Source organism: Molossus molossus, unplaced genomic scaffold, assembly GCF_014108415.1.
Source record: "Molossus molossus isolate mMolMol1 unplaced genomic scaffold, mMolMol1.p scaffold_m16_p_8, whole genome shotgun sequence".
Lineage (NCBI taxonomy): Eukaryota > Metazoa > Chordata > Mammalia > Chiroptera > Molossidae > Molossus > Molossus molossus.
Genome location: NW_023425402.1, coordinates 106,576,921 through 106,590,220, shown reverse-complemented (window position 1 = coordinate 106,590,220; position 13,300 = coordinate 106,576,921). Strand labels below are relative to the sequence as shown.

The window sequence follows — 13,300 nt, the reverse complement described above, 5'->3', positions numbered from 1 at the left end:
GAGCAAGTAAATAAACCCACTGTGCACGGATACAGCTGGCCCGGTGCCAGAACTGGGACTCGTATTCCAGTTCTCCAGGCTCCTGGCGCCCGGGGTAGGGCTCCCCCACTGGCACAACTCCAGTTGTATTATTTACTAGCACATTAAAAAGGCCTTTCTAAAATATGAAATACAGTTTATCAGCATGAAATACATCACTTTCTTCACACCCAAAGGAGATATGATTCAAGCTCCACATTAAGGCTTAAATAGGGTTTAGGTTAACATTTCATAAGTAGCTAATTTCTTTTTTGTTGTTATTAATCCTCACCTGAGGATATTTTTCCATTAATTTTTTTTTTTATTCTCACCCGAGGACATTTTTGCATTGATGTTCAGATAGAGAGGGAGGGAGAAAGAGAGAGAGAGAAACATTGAGGTGAGAGAGACCCATCGAGTAGTTGACACCCACACAACCCCAACCGGGGCCGTGGACAAACTGCAACCGAGGTACATGCCCTTAGCGGGAACCGAACCCGGGACTCTGTGGTCCGCAGGCCGACACTCTAACCGCTGAGCCAAACTGGCCAGGGCTCCATTAATTTTTATATAGAGTGGGAGGGAGGGAGGGAATCACTGATGTGACAGACACATCAATTGGTTGCCTCCCACACAAACCCAACTGGGCTCAGGGATCAAACCTGCAACCCAGGTACATGCCCTTGACTGGGAGCCAAACCCACGACCCATTGGTCCTCAGGCCAATGTTCTAACCACTGAGCCAAACTGGCCAGGGCTTAAGTAGCTAATTTCTATCATAAATTTAGGAAAAGCTAAAAATTTAATGAATGGATTTGGAATACATTTAATTACTATTTCATTGAGCAAACAGAACTAATTTTTATTTAGCTCAGGGAGATTTTTTTCTTAGTAACTCATTTTAAACAAAAACATAAGCACAGCTGGTGTGGCTTGAGTGTACTGAGTATCGTCTGATGGACCAAGAGATCCTAGTTCGACTCCTGGTGGGGGGCGTGCAGGAGGCAGCCAATCAATGTTTCTCACATGGATGTTTCTCTCTCTCTCTCACTTCCCGTCTCAAAAAATCAATAAAAACATATTTAAAAAAATACAACTGTTTATTTAATGTAAGGCCAATTGCTAAGACAATTTAACAGGAATAAAGCATGTCATATAGTATATACCACATACTACTATCACTAAAGAAAACACTGCCTTTCTAACACTGACATAGTCACTATTTAGATTTACAAAGTGAACTACCCTCACCCGCCACAGTAACCTAGCCCTATCCCTGTGTTTTTGTTCTTGCCACCCTTTCTGCAAAACTTCACTGTGTATTTTAACTAAAAACAAAACAAAACAAAACAAACCAGTGAGTTGTTAAGCAGGCCTATGTAGGGGACAACTGTAAAAAATGTGGCTAGAAAAGATTAGGTTCAAGTTGAGATGACCTTAAAATCTAGGCTGATGGGGCATCAACAAAGGCTTTGATCAGGCATGATATGGTCAAAACTGCCAGTGTATGTTGGATAGCTGAAGAATCAGAGGTGAGTCAACAGCACATACTGTCTAAAGCAAGTGGTGAGAAGTATCTGAACTAGGACTAGGACGTCAAGAGACAGACTTAAAAAGAGAGTTCCAGACACACTGGTGCTATGAGGTATCACCACAGAACCATCCATTCCCACTCTATCTACCAGGTTGGAAGGTAAGATCCATACTTTGTATGTGTAAGCATCTTGCACAATGCCACACAAACAGGGTAACCTAAAACTATTAAATGAGTAAACAGTAGAATCTAGAATCCTAAATATCAGAAAAAGGAGGATAAAGGTTTTGAGACTGGGCACCTGAGATTTACTGCCCTACTCCATTACACACGAAAATCATAAGAGAAAAAAATTTTTGTTGGAAGGGTGAGGTGGGCATTACACAGAAAGAAAAACAGTAACATTCCAACTTGGTGCGACGTCTCAGAACCAAGAGCCAAAGGTGAGGCTGGTTAATAGATGAAAATACAGAAAGTGGAGGTGTAGAAGTACTGAGATAGAGAAATTTACTAATGTACTAGTGACTGGGACACACACACACACAGTGGTAGTGAAGATGGAAACAAAAGGAGAAAGTGATGAAAAGGCAAAGAAATGGCAAAGACTACTGTTTCCTAAGTAAAGTGACAGGTGAGGAGTCATTCTGAAAATGTGAAGGAAGCCCAGCCGTGTTGCTTAGTGGTTATCGACTCACATACCAAGAGGTCACCAGTTAGATTTCCCATCAGGCACATTCCCAGGTTGTGGGCCAGGTCCCCAATAGGGGGCGTGCAGGAGGCAGCCAATCAATGTTCTCTCTCATCGATGCTTCTATCTCTCCCTCTCCCTTCCTCTCTCTCTCAAATCAATAAAGAAAAAAAAAAAAATGGAAGAAAAAGTAAACGAAGAAAGACAAGAGACTTTTATGGAAACGTGGACAATCTCCACACAGGAAGTAAAAAGATGAGAGAAAAAATAGGAACAGGATTATGCCCTACACATTAGTCCCTGGTGACCAGAATATTATCTTATATATTAGATTTTAATAAATATGTATCCAATAAATGGATTACACAAAATAATTCAAGAAAAACTCAGATTTTAAAATTAGAAACAGTGATAGCTTCCTCTATTTAGTATAACTTACATACAGTAACACTAAATTTCAAAAAATGGCTAAAACTGTTGAAGACAGCATAAAATTGAATCTAAATTAAACCAGAGCTAAACTATTAGGTATGTCCCCACGTTTCAGATCTATGTAGACATGAGAAATGGTACAAATGAAAGCTATACTAATTAAAAAGGAAATGTGGTAGAAGTTGTCGATACTAAGAAAACTAGTTTTACACACTGTGGGGGAAGCGTTGAGAAAAACTTATCAGATGGCTTACTATTAGTAAAGAGCAAGTGCTCCTTATACCCTCAGATATCAAGCTACTAAAAATATTTGAATCAACATGCAAATTCTCATAAATCATAAAAATTTCAGGGAATAACTTAAAACTTCTGACTTCTTGGCCACACAAAATATAAATAAATACACACACACATTTTTAATCCTCACCCAAGCACATTTTTATTGATTTCAGAGAGAGGAAGGGAGGGAGGAAGAGAGGGAGAGATAGGGAAAAACATCTATTGGTTTCCTCCCATACACCCCCCACTGGGAATCAAACCCATAATCTTTTGGTGTACAGGACAACACTCCAACTAATCGAGCAACCAGGACAGGGCAAATAAATAAATAAATAAATAAATAAATAAATAAATAAATAAATATTTAATCCTCACCCAAGGATATGCTCTTATTGATTTTAGAGAGAAAAGAAGGGAGAGACAGTAAGAAACATAGATGAGAGAAAGGAACATTGATTGATTGCGTCTATATGTGTCCCAACTGGGGATCAAACCCACCATGTTCTGGTGTATAGGATGACACTTCAGCCGAGCTACACAGGCCAGGGCAAAACATACATATGTTTTAAAAATCTTATTAGAGAGAAAGAGGAAAGGAGAGGGGGAGGGAGGGAGGGAGGGAGGGAGGGAGAAACATCAACCTCTGTTCTACCTATGTTGATTCTTTGATTCTTGTATGTACCCTGACTGGGAATTGAACCCGCAACCTTGGCATCTTAGGATGATCCACCCAGGGCACAAAACCTACTGTAAATCCAATGATGACAGGCTATCTACAGAAAATTTACATTTAGCTATTTATAGCTCAAAGCATATCTACCTAACTAAACTTGTACTTATGATTAATATTAAGTATATAGAATTAGCTGAGTACTAATTAGCACATACAATGTGGACTAAAAACCAATTCCTCAAAAACAGTTAAACATTTGAAATACTTACAGTACACTCTTGCATTTCTTGCTCCTTGGTTGCTAGTCGCATTACAAGAATGTTCTCCCTGCGTGCAGACTCTTGCTGTTGTTGCTTTAGTTTTTCTTCCGACTCCCTTAAGCCAGTTACATCATTAGCTGATGATAAAAAAAAAATTTTTTTCAAAACACTATGCAATACAATTTCAAAATCAAACCGAACTAGCCAATTTAAAGTTATTATTTTTGTCAAGGATAATAAAAATCAGGTAAAAAATTCATTAAGTCTTTAGTTTCTATCCTAACTACTTTTAGAACAAAGGAAGTTGTTCCTAAGCACAAGTGCTCTTTTAGGTGTTATAGTGGTCCAAAGCCACCTACATTAGATGGAATTATGTTGTTCCAGTTTAACCTGTTCCAACAGAACACAGGAAACTTCATTATTTGCATTTGTTTATACTATACAGCATTCACACAGTCCTGTTTAGTATCAATTTTCACCTATTCAATATAGTAAGTATGTCAATAACTGCATGAACCATTGTTACTTGAAAGTTTTCATAATGTTCATACATTCTATGGATTATAATATAGTTGTATAATAACTGAAATTTCAGGGCATTAAGCTTTCTGGGCTTGGAAAACTATTTGGTTTTTATACTCTCTACAAACCTTCTAGACTAATAACTCATGTTTTAATTCAAAATCCTCTGTGGAAGGGGTTAGGGACAGATCTAGGGAAGTTTCAAATAGTTGTGAGTGTCCCTATCCATGCCCTCTCAGAACCTTTACATAATTCTGTTAAAACAGTCATTATATAAGTATTAAATGCCAGTCTTCCCCAATGACTGGGAACTCCCCAAGGAGAGAGATCATTTCTCATTCATCTATTTCCTAGCACCCGATATAGTGTCCAGACATAGTTCTTTAATGTTTGAATAAAAATTACATTTGCTAAGCAAAACCAATTATCCTGCATGTCTATAATGACAATCCAAAATAAATATTCACTTGGTCTTTAGGAAGCAACAACTCACACTTACAGTTCAGATCTGTGTACTTGCCCTCCAAAGCTTGAACATATGCTTCATACTGTTTCCATCTAGTACAAAAATAAATTCACGTTAGTTTTTAAATTGAAATTGCTTTATTAAAAAACTAGAAAAATCACATCCATAAATGTATATATTTAACAGAATTCTGCTACATGATTAAAAAAAATACATGTTTTTATTATTGATTTTTTTAGAGATAAAGGACAGAAGAAAGAGAGAAACATCAATCGGCTGCCTCCTGCACGCCCCCTATTGGGGATTGAATCTGAAACCTGGGCACATACTCTGACCTGGAATTAAACTGGGACCTCTCAGGCCATAGAAAGATGCTCAATCCACTGAGCCACACTGGCTGGGCCAGCTGCATGATTTTTTAAGGTCTCTTCCATTTTGAGATAATTATAAATCTAGTTTAATCAATAATAAATTAGTCACTTCACTATTCTTTCTCAACTTAAAAGGAAACAGAGATAAGTGTACTCTTCTAAGAACATACCAAGAGTGCTTCTCTGAGTCAGATCACACACAATACAAGACTATATCGCTGCTGTTCAGCACAATGCCTGGATAACGAAAGCTGAGTGAAAAACATACTACTACTTGCAGATACACAGTCCACCTCAAACAAAAGGCATATAAAATATGCCTAATTATAAAGCAGTGCAGGTTATCTTCTCTTTTGTGAATATACTATATGACTCAAATAATAATATTTATTTTTGCCTGTTAAAAGGGGGGGGGCGGGGAGAATATACTATTTTTCAAGACTATTTAAAAAACTTTTTTCCTCCCTAGCCGGTTTGACTCAGCAGTTAGAGCGTTGGCCTGCGGATCAGAGAGTCCCGGGTTCGGTTCCTGCTAAGGGCATGTAATTCGGTTGCAGTTTGTCCCCGGCCCCAGTTGGGGTTGTGTGGGTGGCGACCACTTGATGTGTCTCTCTCACATCCATGTCTCTCTCTCTCTCTTCCTTTCTCCCTCCCGCTCTATCTGATGATAAATGCAAAAGAAAAAAATTATTTTTCTTTATTGATTTTAGAGAGAGAGGAAAGGAGCGGGAGAGAGATAAAAAACATCGATGAAAGAGGACACTGATTGGCAGCCTCCGGCATGCCCCCCACTGGAAATCTGGCCCACAACCTGGGAATGTGCCCTCACTGGGAATCGAACCGGTGACCTCTTGGTGCATGGGTCGACGCTCAATCACTGGGCCATACCAGGTGGGCTCAAGACTATTTTTAAAGCCATATTTAATTGGCAGAAACAATGTGCATAAATACCATATAATATCAGAGTATGAGAAAACCCTCCTTCCTCGTTATATTCCTCTACCCAAAAAACATAGGCTATATTAGCTGTTCTTGCAATTACTGCATATGAACAACAAAGTTTTTCCCAGTTGAAGGTTTAAGCAATTGCTAATCAAGAGTAACCTACCTGAATGTCACTATCTTGCTTACTGAAGAGCTATGTTTTAAAACTGCTCTCTGGTTACAGCTAATCAAAATTTAAATTTAGAAAATTGTTTCACAATCTTAAAAATTTTGACAGGTCTGCTGTAAGATTTACTATTACAACATAATGAACAAAATATACTTCATAATACCAAGCTAATCTACCTTACATATAAAATATAAAGACTGCTATTCAGCCAAGAACATGTTATTTTTATGGCTCAGACAACCTAGAACAGAGTGCATTCAACGTTCGGGGAAGAATAAAGGTCTCTTGCGGAGACCATAATAAGAACTCTTTGTTTTACAGAAATAGGAGAATACAAAAGCTTAATAAGAACATCCTTATCAAGAAGACAAAAAGCATAGACTAGTTAAATAAGTTAATTTAAAATAACCAAGAGAATGAGGGGAAAACTAACTTAAAAGTCATAAATGAGAAGTCCCTAAAGAAAGGAGTCAAACTGACCTCAAGAATATACATGGCACATGATTTTAAAACCTTAAAGGTAACATTAAAAATTGCTACTTTGACTTTTTATAGAAGATTATAGTACTGATTCCCCCCTCTACACACACAATTAAACCAAGAAAAACACTGCACATACTAACCAGAGAAATTATCTAAGAAAGGATTAGAGAAGGGCTGTCCCATATCAGAGGGACAAAGAGAAAGGTGAGTGGCAGATCATCACAAGCAAGTGCCTGCCTCAGCAGAAGACAATGGTTTAGAATACTAAGGATTCAAAATGTATATGGAGAAAGACAACGGTATTCAATGGAAAAGCTATCCTATGCATGAGAATAGGCAAAAGAAGATAAAGAGCCTGTGCACAACAGAGTAAGTAGAACAAGGGGAGGAAATGATCAGACTCCAGGAAACAGCAGAACAAGTTATCTGTGTCTACCTCACAGAACACCTCCTACCCCCACTTCCAGCCTATTCAATTTACTTAGTTCTTCAAGTAAAAATTCTGTGAAATTTCTAGAGAAAAAAGTTCAATGACCCTGAAAAATATTCATTTTATTTTTACCTAAAGATGTCAGATAAAAAAATTACCAACCATGGTAATATAATGTAGAAAAAATACATTTAAGTTATAAAACACGAAACATGTACGATCCCCTTTTCTGATTTCTTGTGTTTAAAAAATAAATACCATAATGTTGCATTTGACAATCTACTTTTGCAAGACATTTATAAGATAACCACAGAAATTAAGAGCTGGAAATAACTGTTAAAAAGTAATTTAACCCAACTCCTATAACTCGCAGATGAGAAAAGGGACAGAGAGTTAAATGAGCTGACCAAGGTCAATTATGAATAACTTGCCTTCATCAGTAAAAAAAAAATGCATTTCTTCCATAACTAAAAACATATCCTTTAGGTCTACAACTTTTTCACATATTAAATAGAAAAAGAAGAGCCCTGGCCAGTTTGGCTCAGCGGTTGGAGCGTCGGCCTGCAGTTCACAGAGTCCAGGGTTCGGTTCCCGCTAGGGGCACGTACCAAAAAATAAAATAAAGTTAACAATGTTTAAAATAAAATAAATAAATAGAAAAAGAAGAAATAACTACTGATTTTTTAAACTGAAAGCAGAATCTTTCCTCACAGCAAGTTATATTCATGAAGCACAAATGCTTTTTAAGGTAAAATTCTGAATACCTTCCCTTTGCAAGAAAAAAATTCAGATTACCTGTTAGTCTATAAGTTACCCAACCTAGAGCTTTGGACCTTTAGTGTAATGTTTTCCTCAGTGTCTATATAATAAATACACATTCCAAAAGTACATTAAATGATTTGAAGATATATTCACATTAAAAATAAAAAACAAAAACTTTATAGTACAGAATCACAATACAGTGTTCTACAGAGATTTTTATATTTTGAGAAAAGAACATTTTACCTTAAAATTAACTCATCTCGTGCCATAACTTTGAAGTCTGTCTCACTCAGTCGAACCTATAAAGAGAATTCAAATATGAACTGAGTGCTCTTCCTGAAAATTTTAAATATTAAATACCATTGGAATTTATGCTCTTCATGCTTTATGAAGACAGAATCATAACTTCTAATTCCTCAATTGCTGGTTCTATTAGGAATCCCTTTATAACTTGAAGACATACAAAGCCCCTTCCAAAGGAGCTCTGTAGAGAGACATACGAAATATCTCCAGAGTCAGAGACTTAAATGGTTTAGTACATACTATAATAGTAATTTTTTTAAAAACCTCTTATTTTATTGAAAAGAAGGTTTAAAACAGTGAACTATTTATCTCTAAAATGTGTGTCATTATTAGGGAAATGCAAATTAAAACCCAATGAGCTATCACTACACACCTATTAGAAAGACTAAATAAAAGGTCACGGTAACAACTCCAAATAGTAGGTGAAAATGCAGGGTAAGTGAATGTTCATACATTGCTGGTGAGAATGTAAAATGGTATGGTTGCTCTGAAAAACAGTTTGGTGGTGGTTCCTTTTAAAACTAAAAATAGATGTGCTAGACAACCCAGCATTTGCACTCTTAAGCACATATTCCAAAGAAATGAAAATTTATTTTCACACAAACTTTTACATGAATGTACAGCTTTATTTGCAATAGCCAAAACTTGGAAACTGCCCAAACTTGAACAGGTGAATATAATACATCCACACCATGGGATACTAAAAAGAAACAGACTACTGATACATGCAGCTTGGATAAACCTCAAGGAAAATTACAGTGAGTGAAAAAAAAAATTTCAAAAGCATTTCATTTATATAACATTCGTAAAGTAGCATAATTATGGAATGGAAAACTGATTGTTTGCCAGGTGTTAGGGATGGAGACAGGGATGGATATGGCTACAAAGAAATGACACAAGGGAGTCTTGTGGTGATGATTCAGTTAACTAATTTGGTTGTGGTGGTGGTGGTGGTGATCTGAGATAAAACTACATAGACACACATTCTCTCTCTCTGCATGTATAACCTGTGAAATCTGAGTAAGCTCTGTGTCAAGTTCCTGGTTATGTAAGACGTCTGATAGTCACACAAGATGTTAACACTGAAGGAGGCTGCAGGAAGAGTGCAGAACCTACCAGCGGGTTTCTTCACAGCTTTCTATGAATCTATAATTATTTCAAAATGAAGTTTTTAAAACATCAGCATAATAGTCTAGCTAGCTGAAATTGTTTTATGAATTAAGGAGTGTTGTTTTCCCTATACCAAATGAAGACTGTAAAAGGTGAGGTACCTCTCCTTTTCTAGTATCGAATTACAGCTACATTAGTTTCCCTCATAACATACACTTACCTCAATCGTTCACTTAAATATTCACCTTAGTAAGCACATACCCTGCTTTCCCAGTTGAAGTATAAATTCCTCTTAGAAACGATGTTACTTCTTCTTTAATAAAACAAGTATGATTGAACAATATGACACACATTTGACTTTATGCTTTGCACCAAGGCAAACTACCAACCAGAATTTGAAGCCCCATCTCTACAACTTCCCTCCCTTTTACTAAATGTATAGAGGTGACTTGGTTAACAAAATCACACAGGTTTCAAGTACACAATACCACATCATCTGTACACTGTACTGTGTGCTCACCATGCCAAGGTTCCTTCCATCACATTTATCACCCCTATACTCTCCACCTCCCCCACTTCCCTTGCCCCAGCAATCACTACACTCTTGTCCATATCCATTTTTTTTCGTTTTGCTCAATCCCTCCACCCCTACAAACAACCCTCAACAGCTGCCAGCCTGTTCTTTACCTATGCGCCTGTCTCTATTTTGCTTGTTAATTCATTTTGTTCATTAAATTCCACATATGAGTGAAATCACATGGCACCTGTCTTTCTCTGACTGGCCTATTCCACATAGCATAATGCTCTCCAGGTCCACCCATACTGTCACAAAAGGTAAGATTTCCTTTTTTTTTTTTTTTTTATGGCTGAGTAGTATTACAGTGTGTAAATATACAATAGCTTTTTTACCCACTTGTCTACTCATGGACACTTGGGCTGTTTCCAAATCTTGGCTATGTAAATAATGCTGCAGTGAACACAGGGGTGCATTTACTCTTTCAAATTAGTGTTTTGGGTTTCTTTGAATAAATTCCCAGAGGTGGAATCACTGGGTCATAAGACAGTTCCACTTTTTTTTTTTAAATATATTTTTTTCTTTATTTATTTTAGAAAGAGAGGAAGAGAGAGAGATAGAAACATCGATGAGCAAGACCATTGATTGGCCACCTCTTGCATGCCCCCACTGGGGATTAGGCCCACACCTGGGCATGTGTCCTGACTGGGAATCGAACCGGCAACCTCTTGGTGCATGGGTCAGTGCTCAACCACTGAGCCACACCAGCCAGGCAAGACAGTTCCACTTTTAATTTTTTGAAGTAACTCCGTACTGCTTCCCACAGTGGCTGCACCAATTTGCATTTCCACCAACAGTACACAGAGTCCCTTTTCTCCATATCCTTGCCAACACTTGCTGTTTGTTGATGATAGGCATTCTGACAGGTATGAGGTGGTATCTCGTTATTTTCATTTGCATTTCTGAATAGTGACATTGAGCATATTTCCATATGTCTACTGGCTATCTGCATGTCCTCTTTGAAGAAGTGTCTATTCAGGTCTTTTGCATATTAAAAAAATATATATATATATTTTTTTTTTTTAATGCTTTTTCCCCATTGAACTTTAGAGATAGGAAGGAGAGGGAGAGAGAGAGAGAAACATCAAAGAGAACATCCATTGGCTGCCTCCTGCCCTGACTGGGGATCGCGCCCACAACCTGGGCATGTGCCCTGACCGGGAATCCAACCAGCAACCTCTTGGTGCATGGGTCGATGCTCAATCACTGAGTCATACCAGCCGGCAGGGTCGGGGGGTGGGTACTTTTTTGGTGTTGAGCTTTATAAGTTATTTATACATTTTGGATATCAACCCCTTCTCAGATTAATCGGCAGAAGTGCTTTCGTATTCATCGGGTTGTCTTTTCCTTTTGCTGATGGCTTCCTTCGCTGTGTAAAACCTCTTTAGTTTGATGTAGTCCAATTTGTTTATTTTTTGTTTCCCTTGCCCAAGAAGATATATCAGAAAAAATATTGCTATGAGAAATGTTTGAGATTTTACTGCCTATGTTACTTCCTTATAACTGTGTTTATGTGTGCATGTAATAGTGACTAAACGGAACTAAGACGGATACAGCAGAATCGGGGGCGGGGGCGGGTGGGAATGAGGCTGGAGGAAAAGATAGAATCTAAGAACTAAACAGCTGTAACCTTTTTTTTAAAAAAAAAAAGTAATTTTACACATTGCAATCAAAGGACTTTAAATTAGAAAATAAGAAAATAAGTAACTTATTGGAACCTGTAAAATAATCTCCTTTTCTGATATTTCTATAACATTCACATAATAAAGACTAAGAGTAGAGCATAAGGAAAACATTACAAGAACTTTCCAAAATCTGAAAATATCCTAAAAATATACTGCATATAATATACACTTGTACGTTATACACCCACAATGCTACTATTGTCATAGGTAAAGGAGTGAACAATAGACTAACAATCCAGATAGTCCCTTTAACTCAATTATAAAAACAAAAAATGCGTTTAAAAACTGCTGGAAAAAACACACCTTTTTGGGAAGAGGTTCCTCGTTGGTCATCTTGAATCCTAGAAAAAGGGACAGAGAGATGAGGTTTAATTGATTTTTTCCCACTGAAAACAGGAACAAAAAATACTGGCCTTTTTGAACCAATTTATTATTGAACCCAAGTCTGACCAAATCATTGGAGGTTCTTTTAATTTAAACAAATCTTTTATTTTAGAATAGTTTTAGATTTACAGAACAGTCGCAAAGTTATCATGGGATTCCTGTATACTCCACACCTAGTTTTTCCTTTGTTAACATCTTACATTAACATCACTATTACATTACTATTGTTATTAGGTTATTTTTAAAAATTCTTTTGTAACAAAGTTGATCTTTTTTTTTTTTTATGTTGCCATAAAAGACTGAGAGATAATTTTTCAATGCCTTCTCACAACTGCCCTATGAAAGACAAATCTTGCAGAAGTGACAGGATTATGCTGGTCAGACACTGACGTCAGGCAGTACCCCAAGCATCTTGCTGAATCTATATAGAAGCATAGTACCAGTTGCTAAGCTTTCCTTCTACAGCACTGTGGTGTAATAGTTAAGGTACAATCTATCACTGTCATAATTCACTACTGGACAACATGTACATATAATATACACACCTTAATAAAAATATTCCTACACTATTTAATTTCATGCCACAGTAATTTGTATCTCAAAATTAGTTTCTTATGTAAGTTTATACAAAACCCACTTAATCCTGTTGGTGATAGGTTAATAAAAGAACTATTTCTTTAAAGTTATTTGCTTACTGGAAATGCTTCTGTTACTTCCTAATATTTAAATTTAACAAGGAGACAAACTAATTTAAACTTATAGGAATTCCTAGGTAGCAATTCTAATAGCATAGTCATCTATGTTCCCTTATAAACTTTCTTTTTATTGCTTATTTTACTTACCTATACTCACTACAAATTCCAAATTATTAAAAACTTAACTACACAGATCTCATGAAGATGGACGATACAGCATGGTGACTATAGTTAATACTGTACTGCATATGGAAAGTTACTAAGAAAGTAAATCTTAATAGCTTCATTACACACACAAAATGTTATAATTGTGTATGGCGAGGGATGGTAAACTAGATTTATTGTGGTGACTACCTCACAATGTATACAAATATCGAATCATAACATTGTACACCTGAAACTAATGTTATTTGTCATTGTCAATTATACCTCAACAACAAAAAAGTAACCAAAGAATTTAGAGTGTAAAACTGAGTTTTTATAATTTTTTTTATTTATTTTTTCTTTATTGATATTA

The 13,300-nt window shown here is 36.6% G+C and overlaps 1 protein-coding gene across 2 annotated transcripts in view; it reads right to left on the bottom strand.

The window, feature by feature from the left end:
• LOC118621136 (WT1 associated protein) overlaps nucleotides 1-13,300 on the bottom strand; it is a 29,581-nt gene that overhangs the window by 9,842 nt on the left and 6,439 nt on the right. For both annotated transcript variants that reach the window (XM_036248436.1, XM_036248437.1), the window contains exons 2-5: nucleotides 12,008-12,045; nucleotides 8,276-8,331; nucleotides 4,906-4,964; nucleotides 3,894-4,021 (exon numbers count right to left, since the gene is read on the bottom strand). In XM_036248436.1, coding sequence (XP_036104329.1) covers nucleotides 3,894-4,021; nucleotides 4,906-4,964; nucleotides 8,276-8,331; nucleotides 12,008-12,037 — 273 coding nt within the window. In that variant the 5' untranslated portion in view covers nucleotides 12,038-12,045. The remainder of the gene's footprint in view (nucleotides 1-3,893; nucleotides 4,022-4,905; nucleotides 4,965-8,275; nucleotides 8,332-12,007; nucleotides 12,046-13,300) is intronic.